Source organism: Diabrotica undecimpunctata, chromosome 8, assembly GCF_040954645.1.
Source record: "Diabrotica undecimpunctata isolate CICGRU chromosome 8, icDiaUnde3, whole genome shotgun sequence".
In the NCBI taxonomy this organism is placed as follows: domain Eukaryota; kingdom Metazoa; phylum Arthropoda; class Insecta; order Coleoptera; family Chrysomelidae; genus Diabrotica; species Diabrotica undecimpunctata.
Genome location: NC_092810.1, coordinates 125,515,313 through 125,529,853, shown reverse-complemented (window position 1 = coordinate 125,529,853; position 14,541 = coordinate 125,515,313). Strand labels below are relative to the sequence as shown.

The following is a 14,541-nucleotide window of genomic DNA, read 5'->3' as shown; positions in this document are numbered from 1 at the left end:
CGTGCATTTAGTTTACCTTCAATAAACACCAAATTCCGATTTTATATGTTTGTTATTTAAAAAACATAAATGATGTATTCTCTATATGTTACTGACTTACCAATACTGGTATTTTCCTTTTAATAACTTCCTCTTTCAATATGGGTAACCAGATCCTACTACATTCTGCCGAGGAATTCGCGACACAATTGGTCTCATTTAGCATAATTAGAGCCGCTTCTTTGATTTTTCTCTTTTTACCATCCGTTTCTTTTAGGACTATATTTGAATCATTCCATTGAACCCTATGTTCATTATCCCATGCGTGTTTACAGATTTGAGATCTATCAAATTCTCTATTTTTAATATAGGATTGATGTTCACTTATTCTAACATTTAATGGTCTTGATGTTTCACCTAAATAAAACTGATCGCATTCACAAGGTATTTTATAAATGCAATTCTTTGTCCTTGATGTATTATATATATGTATGATGTATGTAAATTCCTCAAATGTAGATGAGATTCGACAAGCGTTAAGAAAAATTAAAAATAACAAAGCTCCAGGAGAGGATGGAATTGTAATAGAAGCTATCGTAAATGGAGGAGATATGCTAGTAAATCAATTAAGGAAACTGTTTAATCTATGTTTGCAGCAAAGAGAGGTGCCCAAAGAATGGAACAATGCTATAACCATCCTTTTACATAAAATAAGGAGATAGAACGGACCTAGAGAATTATAGACCTATTAGCCTGTTGAACCACATATATAAGCTCTTCACTAGGTTAGTGACATCAAGATTGGAGAGAAAATTAGATTTCTACCAACTGAGAAAGCAGGCAGGATTCCGATCAAATTATGGTACTAATGATCACCTCCATACAGTAAAGACGCTCATTGAAAAATCTGTAGAATAGAACAAACCTCTTGTCCTCACTTTCATAGATTTTCATAAAGCGTTCGACACGATCGAAAGAGACAGCCTTATAGAAGCAATGAATGACACCAGAATTGACCATAGGTTTAGTGAACTTATTTACAATATTTACAAAAATGCCATTATGACTGTTAAGATACACGATAAAACCCGACCAAAAAAAAAAATAAAACGTGGGATAAGGCAAAGAGATACATTGTTATCGAAATTACTTATAACGGCATTAGAGTATGCATTTAAGATGATCAATTAGGATCACAGAGAAGTAACAGTAGACGGCGAAAAACTTAACCATCTCCGTTTCGCAGATGACATTGTTCTTATCACAGATGATTTAGGAGAAGCCACAGATATGTTAAATGAATTGGACTTTGCATGTTCGAAGGTGGGCCTCAGAATAAACTTGTCCAAAACTAAGTTTATGACAAATATGGTCCCCAATAACCATTTAACTATTCAAATCAAGGTGTTAGAACTGGTGGAGAAATATACGTATTTGAGTCACGAAATAAGAATCAGCAGGGATAACCAAACATGCGAAATCCGAAGACGTACTTTAGCGTGGGCAACCTTTGGAAAACTGCGGAACACACTTAGGGCCAACATACCAATTAGCCTCAAAAGAAAAGTATTTGACCAATGCGTATTACCGGTCATGACCTATGGGGCGGAAACTATGACTCTAACCAAGACTACAGCTTCGAAATTGAGAGTGGCACAGAGACGAATGGAACGATCAATGATGGGAGTGACGTTGCGGGACCGAATAAGAAACGAAGATCTGCGAAGAAGGTGAATATTGCTGATGTTGTGGAACAAATAGCGGAACTTGAATGGAATTGGGCAGGCCATGTAGCGAGAATGTATGACTCGCGATGGACGAACAAAAGTACACATTGGAGGCCAAGAGCAGACAAACGTAGTAGAGGAAGACCACCTACACGTTGGGCTGACGACATCAGGCGTATCACTAAAAATTGGCAACAAAGAGCACAAAATCGCAAAGAATGGAGTAGTTTAAGGGAGGCCTATGTCTAGGAGTGGACGTGATAAATGAAGGCTGGATGATGATGATGATGATTTTCTTATAGGCAATGGAAAAGGCACTATCAACAGCAAAACAAAAGCTAGTCAGGTTCATGTGAGCAAAATCTAAACTTTGCCAAATAGTCACTTAATTAGTAGTATGTTTAAAATTTTCTTATAGTAATTCGCATGATTAGATGCAAACCTGCTAATCTCATCCATACCATGTTAACTATTTTTTACTAATACTTCATTTCTTTAATGGTGTCAATTTTAACTACCTTTTCTTAAAATTCCGAGTGATCTTTTGATTGCTTTCATTTCAACAGCTTTTAATTTTTTTTATTTATCTCCAATTGTCTTATCATCATCAGTTGGCGCTACAGCCCTGGGCTGCCTCAAAGCGTTCTTTCTATTCCTGTCGAGTGTCTTGTCTTTTCCATCCCCTTTAAATCGTCCAGATGTCTGAATTTTGGTCATCCTCTTCTTCTTCCGACAGGCCTATTTTAGCAGGATCAGTTTCATCCATCCGCATAACGTGGCCCACCCATCTTAGGCGGTTCATTTTGATCGTTTCCACGATATCTGCATCACCAAAAAGTCTATAGTTCGAAATTATATCGGCTTATCCACAGACGCTGTTCGTTAACTCCAATTCTCTATATATTTAATAAACTTGTTTGTATTAAAGTTTCATTTATAATTAATTTTCTTTTCTTTGTAATGTTTTTATTTCATAGAAAGCTGTTGATTTTCCAGCAGCCATTTTCGCTGCTAATAATCTCTCTTCTATTTCTTTGTTCAGTCAAAATTAACCTTCAGATAGTTATAGTCATACACGGTGACAACAATGACCACCTTACATTTTCCGTAGAACCCAAATCTTTGCTAAAGGCCTTATGACACTATGCATTTTCATATATCGTTTCTGATATAACAAAAAAATGGATAGTGTCATACAAGCGTATAGTTCTTATATCAGAAACGATACAAGAATTTGTGTCCGCTGCAGTTTCTTGTACAATAAATGCGCCAATTTGTGCGCAAAAACGTAAAACTTCGTTAGACCAAGCAGACAGAGAAAAGTGCCCACCAACAATAACCAAGACATAATTTGTAAAAAAACAAATTATTAAAACCAAATTATTTATTATTTCTGTCTTCCATTACAGCCTGTTGAATATCTTCAAAAATTGTGGTTTCCAATTTAGTTTTAATATTGGGACATTTTATTTCTTTCATTTTTGAACCACAGTATTTTAAAAAATAATCAGTAGCATTTGGCTTGGGGTCCTCAGGTAATGCAGTTCTATTTTTATGTGTCAAAATTTCGACCAATCATGTGCCGAATCACATACAATTTCCGATCACAGACCACTAATAACAGACTAACAGACAATAATAAGAGGTTAGGTGATCTGTGTTTCCGATAAAAGAACTTGCATAATGTCATACAGAGCACAAATGTACGTGCAAGAAACGATACAAGAAAACATAAATAACTTTCTATATCAGAAACGATACAAGAAAATGCATAGTGTCATATGGTCTTAAAACATTTCAACAGTTTAAAAATAGACCAGTAACTTTCTGAACGTATATTCTTGGAACAGTCAGAAGAAGAAGACTTTTGTCAATTTTTAAGAGTTTAAACAGATTCTGCCATAATCCACTAATTTGTTTGTTAAATAATAATTAAATTATTTGCTTTTGTTTTAACAAAAATATATTTTTTTTTTAACTGTAAATAACTTTTACTGGCCTATAAAAAATCATTGAAACATGAGTCATTTATATACATTATACCACAGTATAGACAGTTTATATTGTGATTATACCATCCATTTATATAATGTAAATCATCAATTTTGAAATACTGCTGAACGGCGGTACTGTATAACCTGTATATGAAAATCAGTCGTCGTGAGAGGACGTATAGAAGAAGAACTAAGATACCACAAAAACAATTAACCTCTTAACAACTTGTTGGTTGTCATTGTCATTATCATTTCTGTTGTCAACAAAGTAGTCTGGCATTAATAATTGATAAGATAAATAATCTTCGTCATTTTATACAATGTAATTTAAACTTTTGGATAAAAATCCTTCTCATATTATAGCTTTTATAAAATAACAGATCTGACTTTCTTTTTTATGAATATTTCGTAAACGCTAAAATGTCTTTCCTTGATGTAGATCCCTGGTAAGTAATGATCAATCACTAAATGATTTGCGTGTTTGCGGTTTTAATAGAATTTGATTATTTTAGGCTGTACGAATATGAGTGTTGTGAAAAATTATATCGTGATATAATGGAACAACTTACTCAAAGACAAAAACATCCAAGAACCAGTAATAAGTATTCGGAAGTATCAGCTGTTGTCCGATTGCGTTTAAAACAATATAATGAAGAAGTCAGTCAGTTACATCAAAAATTGGAAAGTAAATCTGGTACAGGAAGCATGTATCCTTTCTGTAAGACAATGAAGTGAATAAATGTATGCTATGCTTATTGCTTATTAACAAACTATTTAACTCGCATTATAGTAAGGTTTATGCTCCTCATATTTTGTCCTCTTATTTCTATTATAAGTATATGATCATATTCATGACCTTGTTATGTTATGTTCAGATTTTTGTAGTATTTACTTTATCTTTGGTTGACTCCACATTGTGGAATCTTAAAAATATCTGGTGTCTTATGTATGAATGGTATTATTCTCATGAGACAAAAGTTTAAATTATAATTCTTATCTATAAAAAATGACATTCCAAAACGTTTCATTTTTTAAGATAAATGTTTGTTTATTTATTTAACTATTTTTCTTAATAAGCTTATTAGAACACCTGCAGAATTTGAAAGAAGAACTAGACAAATTGAAACTTTACATTCAAAGGGTATTCAAATGAAAAAAATTTTTGATGAACAAGTAGTTACTAAATCACAGGAAGACAGAAAAGATTTAATTGGGTTTGGTACAGCCAACCTAGATATTGGTCCAAGTACAAGTTACTCAGTAAATGATCTAAAAGAAGCTCAAAAACGTATGATAGGAGGTAAGTTATATAAATGTCTATTTTATAATGAAAATAAATCAAATGTGTCTTTAATTGAATCTCCTACGTTTTTACTCTTCATACACTGTGTTCATTTGAAAGGACCCACCCTCAATATTTCAGAAATGTGTCATTAGAAAGAAATGACTTTTAACTTGAGGGTGATACTTTTTAGTGCTAATTTTTTTTCAAATGGTGTTAAGTATAAAGTCATGCCTCATTTAAAAGGTCTGGTAAATCTGTATTCTATCATATTGTTTTGCCTTTGATATCCACCTCCATTATTATTTAATCTTTTTGTAAAATTGTCCCTATTTAAACTTTCCACTGTTTTGCCTTTGATATCCACCTCCATTATTATTTAATCTTTTTGTAAAATTGTCCCTATTTAAACTTTCCATATTATGTTATGGCAGATAGACTCAGATATTTAGTTATTTTCTAATTGTCTTTAATCATATTTTACTCATCTGTCTATTAGCTATCATATTTTAGCATAATATTTCTTGCAACTTCTAATATTTTTTTATCTTTTAGATTTTGTTTACTAAGTTTAAGTTTACTAAGGTTAATTTGTTTCTAAAATGAGTTACATTTATAAAACACAACATGACAGTACAAACAAAGTACAAGATACATTAAAATGCTAATTAAAAAATTTCCATAATCACAAAGCTATCAATTAGTACAACTGTCCTAAAAAAATTCCTCAATACTATAGTAACACTTAGATAATACAAACTTCTTGATTGCTCTACAGAATACAAAGATATTGCTTTGATAATCTTATGGTAGGTAATTAAACACTTCCTTTCCAGTGGAAATAAATGATTTTTTAAGTAATGTAGAAGAGGGAATTTAAAGTGGAATAACATAAGTTAGACAGGTTTTTTAAAAGGGATCTATCCCAATACTGTTTATGTTTGTTAAGATATGCTATTTTAAGGATATATATGCAAGGAAGTGTCAAGATTCCATGTATCCGGAACAAAGGTCTGCATGATGTAACAGATATTTATGCAAGGTCAAGTTTGCATCAGCATCTGAGTGCTCTCTTTTGTAGCATATAAAGTCTGCTGAAATTATGAAGAGAACAGCTACCCCAAAAGGCAATACCATTCTCAAATTAGATTCAATCAAGGACATACAAACACTTTTTACAATCTTCAAATTTAAGTGGTGTGCAACTGATCTGACAGCAAAGCTACCAGATGATATCGTTTTGCTTAAATATACAGTGTGTTGATCAAATTTTCCAATTTCTCTCAACATTCCATGTCCCCACTCAACCAAATCTTCTATCGATCGCTAATCCCTTCTTTCTCACGTCCTTCTATTCAAATTTTCTGGTGAACACAGTTCATTACAAACAAAAACAGATATAAATTTTGTTTATTAATTATCTATTGACTATTGACTCCAAGGTGTTTAGATCATTAATTTCAGAAACACAAAAAGATTACGAATCTTTTTCGGATCTCACAATATACCGGGTGAAACGAAAATGCTACAATATTACTTAAAATAATGAATAAAATATGAAAAACTGAAGATATAGAAGATTGGAAAGTGTCACTAATAGTACCTATATACAAAAAAGGAGATAGGAGAGAATGTAATAACTACAGATGATTTATGTTGCTATGTACACGTATGAAACTCTTAGAAAAAATAATAAACGATTAAGAACAATGACAAAGGACAAAGTGGATTTAGAAGTGGTAGGAGTATACAGAATCATATATTTACTTTAGAACAGATAACACAAAAAGTGCTGCAAGAGATAAAGAAAATATATGTACCATTCCTTGTCATAGTAAAAGCCTTCAATAAAGTACCAAGATAGAAACGGAAAATATTAAGAGAAAAAGGAATGAACAACAAGTTACTAAGAATGATACAAAAATATACAATGAGAACAACAATGCCGTAATTAGTAAAAATACAACTTGAGTTCTTTGACCACTTGTGGATGCGTAATGTCATATAGCAAAACGACCTCTTTGCTCAAATGTCGCGATTTTATTTTGAATTGGATGGCACAGTTTAATGTCACACAAATGGAAATTATTATATACAAATTTATTATATCACCACTAGTCAAAAATTCTATAATCAACACCTCTTCCTGTCCAAAAACATGGTGCTGAAGTTCACTCTACATTTTCTGTACTGAAATTGTCTGCTTAAACTTCTCTTTGAGTACTTCTTTAAACAATTTTTAAGCAACCTCTAATATATGTATCACTTTAACCTCTGAAATTGTCTAATACTGAGGTTGTTGATGGATTATAAATGTTAAATCTAGAAACTGGTCGTCCCTTTTTATATACAATAAATTATTAATTTGGATTATTAGTACCTGCCACCACTTTACTAACATAGACATTCTATATTATATAAATTAACTATTTTATTTTTAGAACAAAATGAGGGACTCGAAAATTTGTCAAAAATTATTTCTAGACAAAAAGATATAGCTACCACTATAAATAATGAAGTTGATTACCATAATGGTGAGTATTGTTGACTTTGTGCACAAAGTGTCATTTGTTAAACATTTAAAAGAAAACTGTTTCCTAATTTATAATTTTTTTTTTGAATACGATTTCTAGATTGGAAATTGAAATGTCAAAATCAATTGTAGTGTACAATTTATTTTATATATAGTTTCTTTATTTTTTAATATCAGGGGTCTCGTCTAACCGACAAGACGAATCCCCAAGCTGAGGGCTGAGTCTCAATAGATCGCAGCGTGGAAACTGCCCTACCAGATATGTAAGTCTTCTACAGACGATTCCAAGTTCCAACATCGAAAAGATTATAATACCCATGTTCGTCCGTCTAAAGATCTGGTCTACTGGCAAGGATCGATCCCACCGTAAACCGATAATCTCAACGGAAATAAGGGCTCGTGCGACAATCGTAGCGAACTACGATTGCCTAGTAAAGTCACATTGTTTTGAGCCTTTCGACTCTCGGAACTCCAAGAGATATTGTTGCCACCTTTGACTAGAAAGGATACGGCCTTAGAGGCGTTCAGGCATAATCCCACGGATGGTAGCTTCGCACCATTACCCGCTCGAGTAAGTGCGTCAACCAAATGTCCGAACCTGCGGTTCCTTTCGTACTGAGCGGTACTTAATCACATATATAGACAATATTTAAATATTCATATGGCCGCACTCTATATTGTAATGTGATACTATAGATACTTTTTTCATATACCTATTTTATAATACCTAATCCTTTATATTGAACTTGTCAGAGAAGTTGAAAACTCTCTTATACTTTTTTCAATTTAACTTGACACACATCTTGATAAGTAAAACCTAAACTTCAGAATATGTAACCATGTGTCCTGTACCGTAATTTTAAATTAGGTATAATGCCCACGCTACTCTTCTTACGTATCTAACAATTCAACTTTTTTTTTAAATTGTTGCAAATTTGAAACCGTAAAATGGGGTGAAATTGATCACTCTAAAATTATTCTGTTATATAAATTATTCACTATATAATTTTTACTAATATGATTCAACAAGATCTATATTAAATATTTCTCCATAAAAAATATATTTTTTGATTAAGATTTTGACTAAAAAATACAAACAACTGGATGAACAATTTCACACCCTGAATGTGACGAAATTGATCACCCCTGGAGAAAATTGTAAGTGTTGATACACTTTTTATTACGTACTTTATAAATTACAGTAATTAAAACCGACGATACAAAATAGCGACCGACTTGGTCTGGTATTGAGGGCGAAGTGAAGTTGTTCGCGCCAAAAGCTGTCTTCTACTTTAACAGGTAAAAATATAAAGCGCTCTAGTCAGTGGGGCGTATGTTTGAATAGAGATAAAAAATGAATATATGCCCCTTTTAAGTGAATGAAAATAGTAATGCATAATATGTAATGCCGGCCGATCATGTTCACCCCACGTTATAAATATTTTTCAAAAAATTTAAACTTTCTAAAAAATGTGTACTGGGGCGAAATTGATCATTGAAATTTAAATCACAATTTGTTTTTCTACAAGTTTATTTTATTCACACAAAAAACAAAAATATGCTAATACGCCCTAAATTAGGTTTCACAAACAAAAGTTATCAATGATATAAAAAAAACTGAACCAAAGAGCTATATTCCATAAAAACTAATATTTTCTAAAAATTGTAATCATATGAAACAACTTTTACATGCTTAAACCAAAGAATACAAAGTTGGGCTAGTACTGCAATGTAGAACAGCGGTTCTCAACCTTTTAGCACTGGCGCCCCCTTTGAACACTGAAGATAGCTCACGCCTCCCCTCCAGTCATTAATTGGTTGGTTCAAGTTAGAACAGTGAAATTGTGAAACTGACGATGCTAACTCTACCTTAGCAAAAGCTGGGATGCAAAATAGAAATCCAGATATATTTAAATACGAAGGTTTATTTGATGTCTCATTAAACTTAACATTGTTTATTTATTTGAGAAAAAGAATAATCAAAAAATCAAATACGCGTATAATTTACGCTTTAATTTAATTAATCAAATACGGTATTTTGATTTTATATACGCCAATGCAGAAAAACCAGATTCGCAAAGATATGTGGATGAAAACTGGACTAATATCTTCGCAGATACTAAAGCCACTTCTGGGTAAACAGGAAAGTAGATTAACCAAAATTCTTCCAAGTCCATGTTTGCAAAATCTGCTTTTGCTTGTGAATCACATTTTAGGTCAATTGCCTGCTCTTGAAGGTTATATGGAAGAATGTCAATGTTCTTGTGTCAATGTGTTCTTCTTTTTTGTCAATTCCATAAATCCAGATCGACATCCTGTCATGGCTTAGGCCCCATCAGTACATATGCCAATTACTTTCTCCCATGGAAGTTTATTGATTACTAAAAAATCTTCAAGAGCAGAAAATATGTCAATGGCTTTAGTTGTTGTTTCAAGAGATGTTGAAAACAATATTTCCTCCAGGAACCGTTTTCTGTCAATAAATCGACAGTAAAACAATAACTGTGCATGCTTTGAAATATCAGTTGTTTCGTCACACTGCAAAGAAAAAAACGGTAAACCTTTTAATTTTTGCAATAGTTAATGTTTCAAATCCAGAGCCATGTCATCAATTCTACGTTTTACTGTGTCGTTTGAGAGAGAAATTTTTTCTACTTTCTTACAACTGTCTTCACTAAGTACGGTACTACAAGCAGTAAGTAAACAAGGTTGAATTAGTGACTCACCAATAGTATGTGGTTTCTTGTCTTTAACGTTTAGAGTCAAGAAGTTTCATACGTTTTAGGCTGCTTGTTTTGGCAATAAAAAATTCCGGCCCTTTATCTTTCAAGAAGAATGGTTTGTAATGATCCCGTTCCAAACGTCCGTGGCGCATTGCATCATTACTAAGAACAGCATGGCAGTTGACACACTGAGGTAAATGACTGCCGTTTTTCTCTATAAAGGTAAAACCATACTTGATACAATCTGAATACAATCTTTTCTTTGGAAGTGACTTAGCCATTTTGAAAGCTGTTACACAACACTATTAAATAATTCACAAACAATCACTCTGTTATTAAATAACGATTACACTGATTGCTACAAACAGCACACAGACGCTGTCGACTGAGACTGACGCGTGAGACGGAGTCACTGAACTGGAGCCAGGAGTGCTTGCAATACAGTGTTGTAAATATATTTTGTGCTCCTACGATGTTGCCATACACAAGACTATCGTGTTTAACTCAGGTTGTGTGTTTGAGTAAAACGATTTTAATCACGTTTAAATAAAGAAATATTTCTAAACAAAATAAAAATACGAAATAAAAAATATTTTGTTTTTTAACAAAATATATATTTTTTAATTTTAATTTTTTTTTCTTTGTACACTCACGCCTCCCCTGAAATTCTCTCACGCCCCCACCCCCCAGGGGGGCGCGCCCCCTGGTTGAAAACCACGATGTAGAACACCAAAAAACATAATTTTAAACATCTTTGAATATATGTATATTAAGTTTAAAGTGATATTCTACATCTCCATTACATCAACCCGTTAACATATACAACCTGTTTCTGATGAATTAAGGAATTCAGGATAGGGTAAAATGGCAATATTAATACTTCCTTCAACCGAAAATTTATCATGTTCAGTTTGAAGGCCTTCTTTACTTCATCCGTAGATTTATATACTACAACGTCTAGATCCTTTTCATTGGCTTTTTAAATTTTAACAACATAGCGATAGTATTGCTTTTTCCTTCTTCCTCCCAACTCCTTTACTAACTGAAAATCTCCTTCTTTGATGTCATCTTTGTTATAAGCAAAATATTCAACCCCATCATTATTGTCAGACTCAACCAAGTCAGACGTTTCACTTTCTGTTTCGTTATCACTTGGTGGCTCTTCTTCACTGTCGCTTTCACTTTCATCAGGTTGCTGAGCTACAACACTTTTTCCTGGCTCGACATTTAGTTTGCTTCGCTTAATATTTCGACTGGATGGTGCAGCTGCATATCTTTTCTCCTTTAGATAATGCGCCAAAAGGTTGTCGATTTGGCCCTCTATTTCTTCATCTTCTCTAGGTAACTTATTTAAAACTTTCTCGGGGGAGAAAGGGTAAATTCCCGTGGCTGCAAAGGAGGAAACAATAATTCGTTTTAAAGCGCTGTTTTTGTTTTTTTGTCCATGTGCTGAAAGGTAGTATTTAACTAGTTTGGAAAATCTTTCTTATCTATTGTGGTTGATGTGGGTTGACAGTTTTACCAAACACTAAGAGTTTCCGTCCAAGCCACTGAAAGCGACGGAAAAAACCGACATCAAGTGGTTGGGTCAAATGTGTTGAGTTTTCGACCAAACATATAAAGCTAAATTGCTTTGTTCGCATAAAGATATAACCTCATCGGTAAAATGTGAGGAAAGGTTATCTCCTCTGATGATTTTTCGCCCTTCAAGACGTTTTGCATGTGGTAAAAAGGTCAAAGTAAACCAATCCGTAAATTCAAAATCCACAAGGAAAATAATTCCTGCAGCTGGCTGTATACCACGTATCACAAAAAGAGGTTAATCTTTGTATATGGGTATATTTTATAAAAACTCTTAAAAGGGCTACATTAAAAACACGAACGTTTTCGGAACAACAGTTCCATCATCAGGTTAAAATACCTAAAATAAGTATAAACCATTTAATTAAAGCAAACGTGGTTTAAAATTTTGACTAAGGTTAAAAAAGCAAAATGGTTATACATACTTACAGGTTGTTGTAAGTAACTGTTGTTCCGAAAACGTTCGTGTTTTTAATGTAGCCCTTTTAAGGGTTTTTATAAAATATACCCATATACAAAGATTAACCTCTTTTTTTCAATCCGTAAATGTTTGTGAATCTATCCATCCATGATGGGTGCGATTACATCGAGAACCTACAGAGCTGCATCTGTCAGTATAGCAAGGTGATCCTTTTGGACCATTTTCAGTCCATTGTAGCCACATTTTTTCTGCTTTATAAATTATATATGGTGGTAACAGCAATCCTGAAGCCGAAGCACACATCATTATAGTCGTTGCTGCTTTAGTAAAATTAAAAACTCGTTTGGGATATTTAGTGCCGCGTTGAAATATCATTTTCTTATTTTCGGGGTTATCTTGTACATTGGTCCCGTCGTAATTGAATATGAATATGTATGAGGTGGAATATTTTCTAATTCTCTTTTTTTTTTAAAGAAAGCACTAATTCAAGATTTCTTCAAAAAAAAATGTTATCAAATTCGCCCCCGGTGTAAATTAATTTCGCCCCATAGACCTGACCAAATTAACCCCATTATGAATTTTTAAGTTTCCCGCGTAAATTATAATAGCCTGAAAAATGTGTGTGTGTTGACAGAGAACATGTAACTATTAAGGTAATAATTAGTTAAAATCGCACATTTTTTTGTAGTTTTTCTCAGGCACCGGAAAGTTAGGAAGCTAAAGAATCTTATTAAAAATGTAACCATAATTAAAACAAGCTTTTTTCCATAAAAAATATACTTACGTCAACTAAACAATCACAGGTTTCACGGTAGTGTTGACTAACTAAAGCGACGTTGTCAACCGTTTGTTAAGCTTCTTAGATTTAGTGTATACAATAGCTAATATATATGATCCTTAATTTTTAGATCTATTAGATGATTTGGGAAATCAAATGGACCAGACCGACACTATACTAGGTACTGCTACAAGACATATCGAAGTTGTGGACAGAAAAGACAAAACTTGTGTATATTGGGTGATAATAATTTTATTATTTATAAGCATTGTAACAGTTGCTGCGATTTAGTCGATAATCTATACCAAAGCTTTTATTAATCAGTTTTATTGTAAACATATCTTTATTGTGTATAGTATGGCATTTATTTTTATAAAATAAACATTTATGTAAACACAGATTTTTTTTATTTATAAGTGAAAAAGTTTTATAGAATACATCACTTCTTCTTCTTAGTCGTTAACCTGATGCAGGTATCGTGATATCATGAAGCTATTAGCTAAATTTCCCAATGTTCCTCCACGTTTTTCTATCTTCTGTCATTCTAGCACATTCTGACAATGGAGCGCCAATGGTAGCAACAATATGGTCCGTATATCGTGTGGGAGATCTACCTCTATTTCTTTTGCCTTCTACTTTTCCCTGGATGGTAAGTTTTTCAAGACCATTTCTTCGAAGCACATGTCCAAAATAGCTTATTATTTGTGTTCTTAGTCTTTTCTTTATGTTTAGCTGGTCCAGTATGGATTCATTTGTTCTTCGGGCCACCCATGGTATTCTCAGCATTCGTCTCCAGCAGTACATCTCAAATACATCTATGTTCTTTTTGTCTTTCTCAGTAAGGGTCCAGCATTCCGATGCATAAGTAAAAACTGGAAAAACTAGACTTCTTACTAGTCTCATTTTTGTATCGGTAGTTATTTCATGGCTTTTCCAAATTTTTGTTAATTTTGCCATAGCGCTTTTTGCGATTGCTGGCCGCCGCTTTATTTCTTCAGTACATCCTCCTTTTTTGGTTATTAATGAGCCCAGATACATCACACATCAGAATACATCACATCTAGTTATAAAGACTTAGTCTTTACTTGCGTTTCGGGACACACAGTGTGGCGCCACGACTACAAGCGTTTATAGTCGATGCCAACCGGAGTTTTGAATACGCTTTCGATGTTTTGAATTTCGACGTCTCGAACGAAAACCTACATTGATATTGAGCAGTTTAGAATTATTGAACTATTTTGGACAAGCTTAAACTTCAACAATGTTTAGAATTTTTGGCAAGTAAAACAAGATTCAGTATGTTCGGACGTAATGAAACTTATTTTTTTTGTCCGAATTTTTGAATATTGTGAATAAATAGATTAGTATTAATTCATGAATATACTTAAAGGTTAAAGATGTATAAGAAAGATTATTATATCTGAATTCATCTTCAGCCTTACGTAATCTAACTTTGGACATAGGCCTCCCCCCAAATCAATCCAGTGTTTTCTATTTTGCGCCACTTGCTTCCAGTTGTGTCC

At 33.1% G+C, this 14,541-nt stretch overlaps 1 protein-coding gene across 1 annotated transcript; it reads left to right on the top strand.

Moving 5' to 3' along the window:
• Positions 1–3,929: 3,929 nt before the first annotated feature.
• Syx8 (syntaxin 8) lies at positions 3,930–13,412 on the top strand. The gene is made up of 5 exons (XM_072540937.1): positions 3,930–4,146; positions 4,213–4,407; positions 4,786–5,000; positions 7,424–7,516; positions 13,149–13,412. Exons 1-5 carry the CDS (start codon positions 4,121–4,123, stop codon positions 13,307–13,309), a joined length of 690 nt encoding a protein of 229 aa, XP_072397038.1. The 5' UTR covers positions 3,930–4,120; the 3' UTR covers positions 13,310–13,412.
• The last annotated feature ends 1,129 nt before the right edge of the window (positions 13,413–14,541 follow it).

Bases quoted from the DNA above. Each gene is read 5' to 3' on its own strand.
- Syx8 (XM_072540937.1), top strand. From the start codon at position 4,121: ATGTCTTTCCTTGATGTAGATCCCTG. The intron at 5,001-7,423 runs GTAAGTTATATA...TTTTATTTTTAG, and splicing joins TCAAAAACGTATGATAGGAG to AACAAAATGAGGGACTCGAA. The intron at 7,517-13,148 runs GTGAGTATTGTT...CTTAATTTTTAG, and splicing joins TGAAGTTGATTACCATAATG to ATCTATTAGATGATTTGGGA.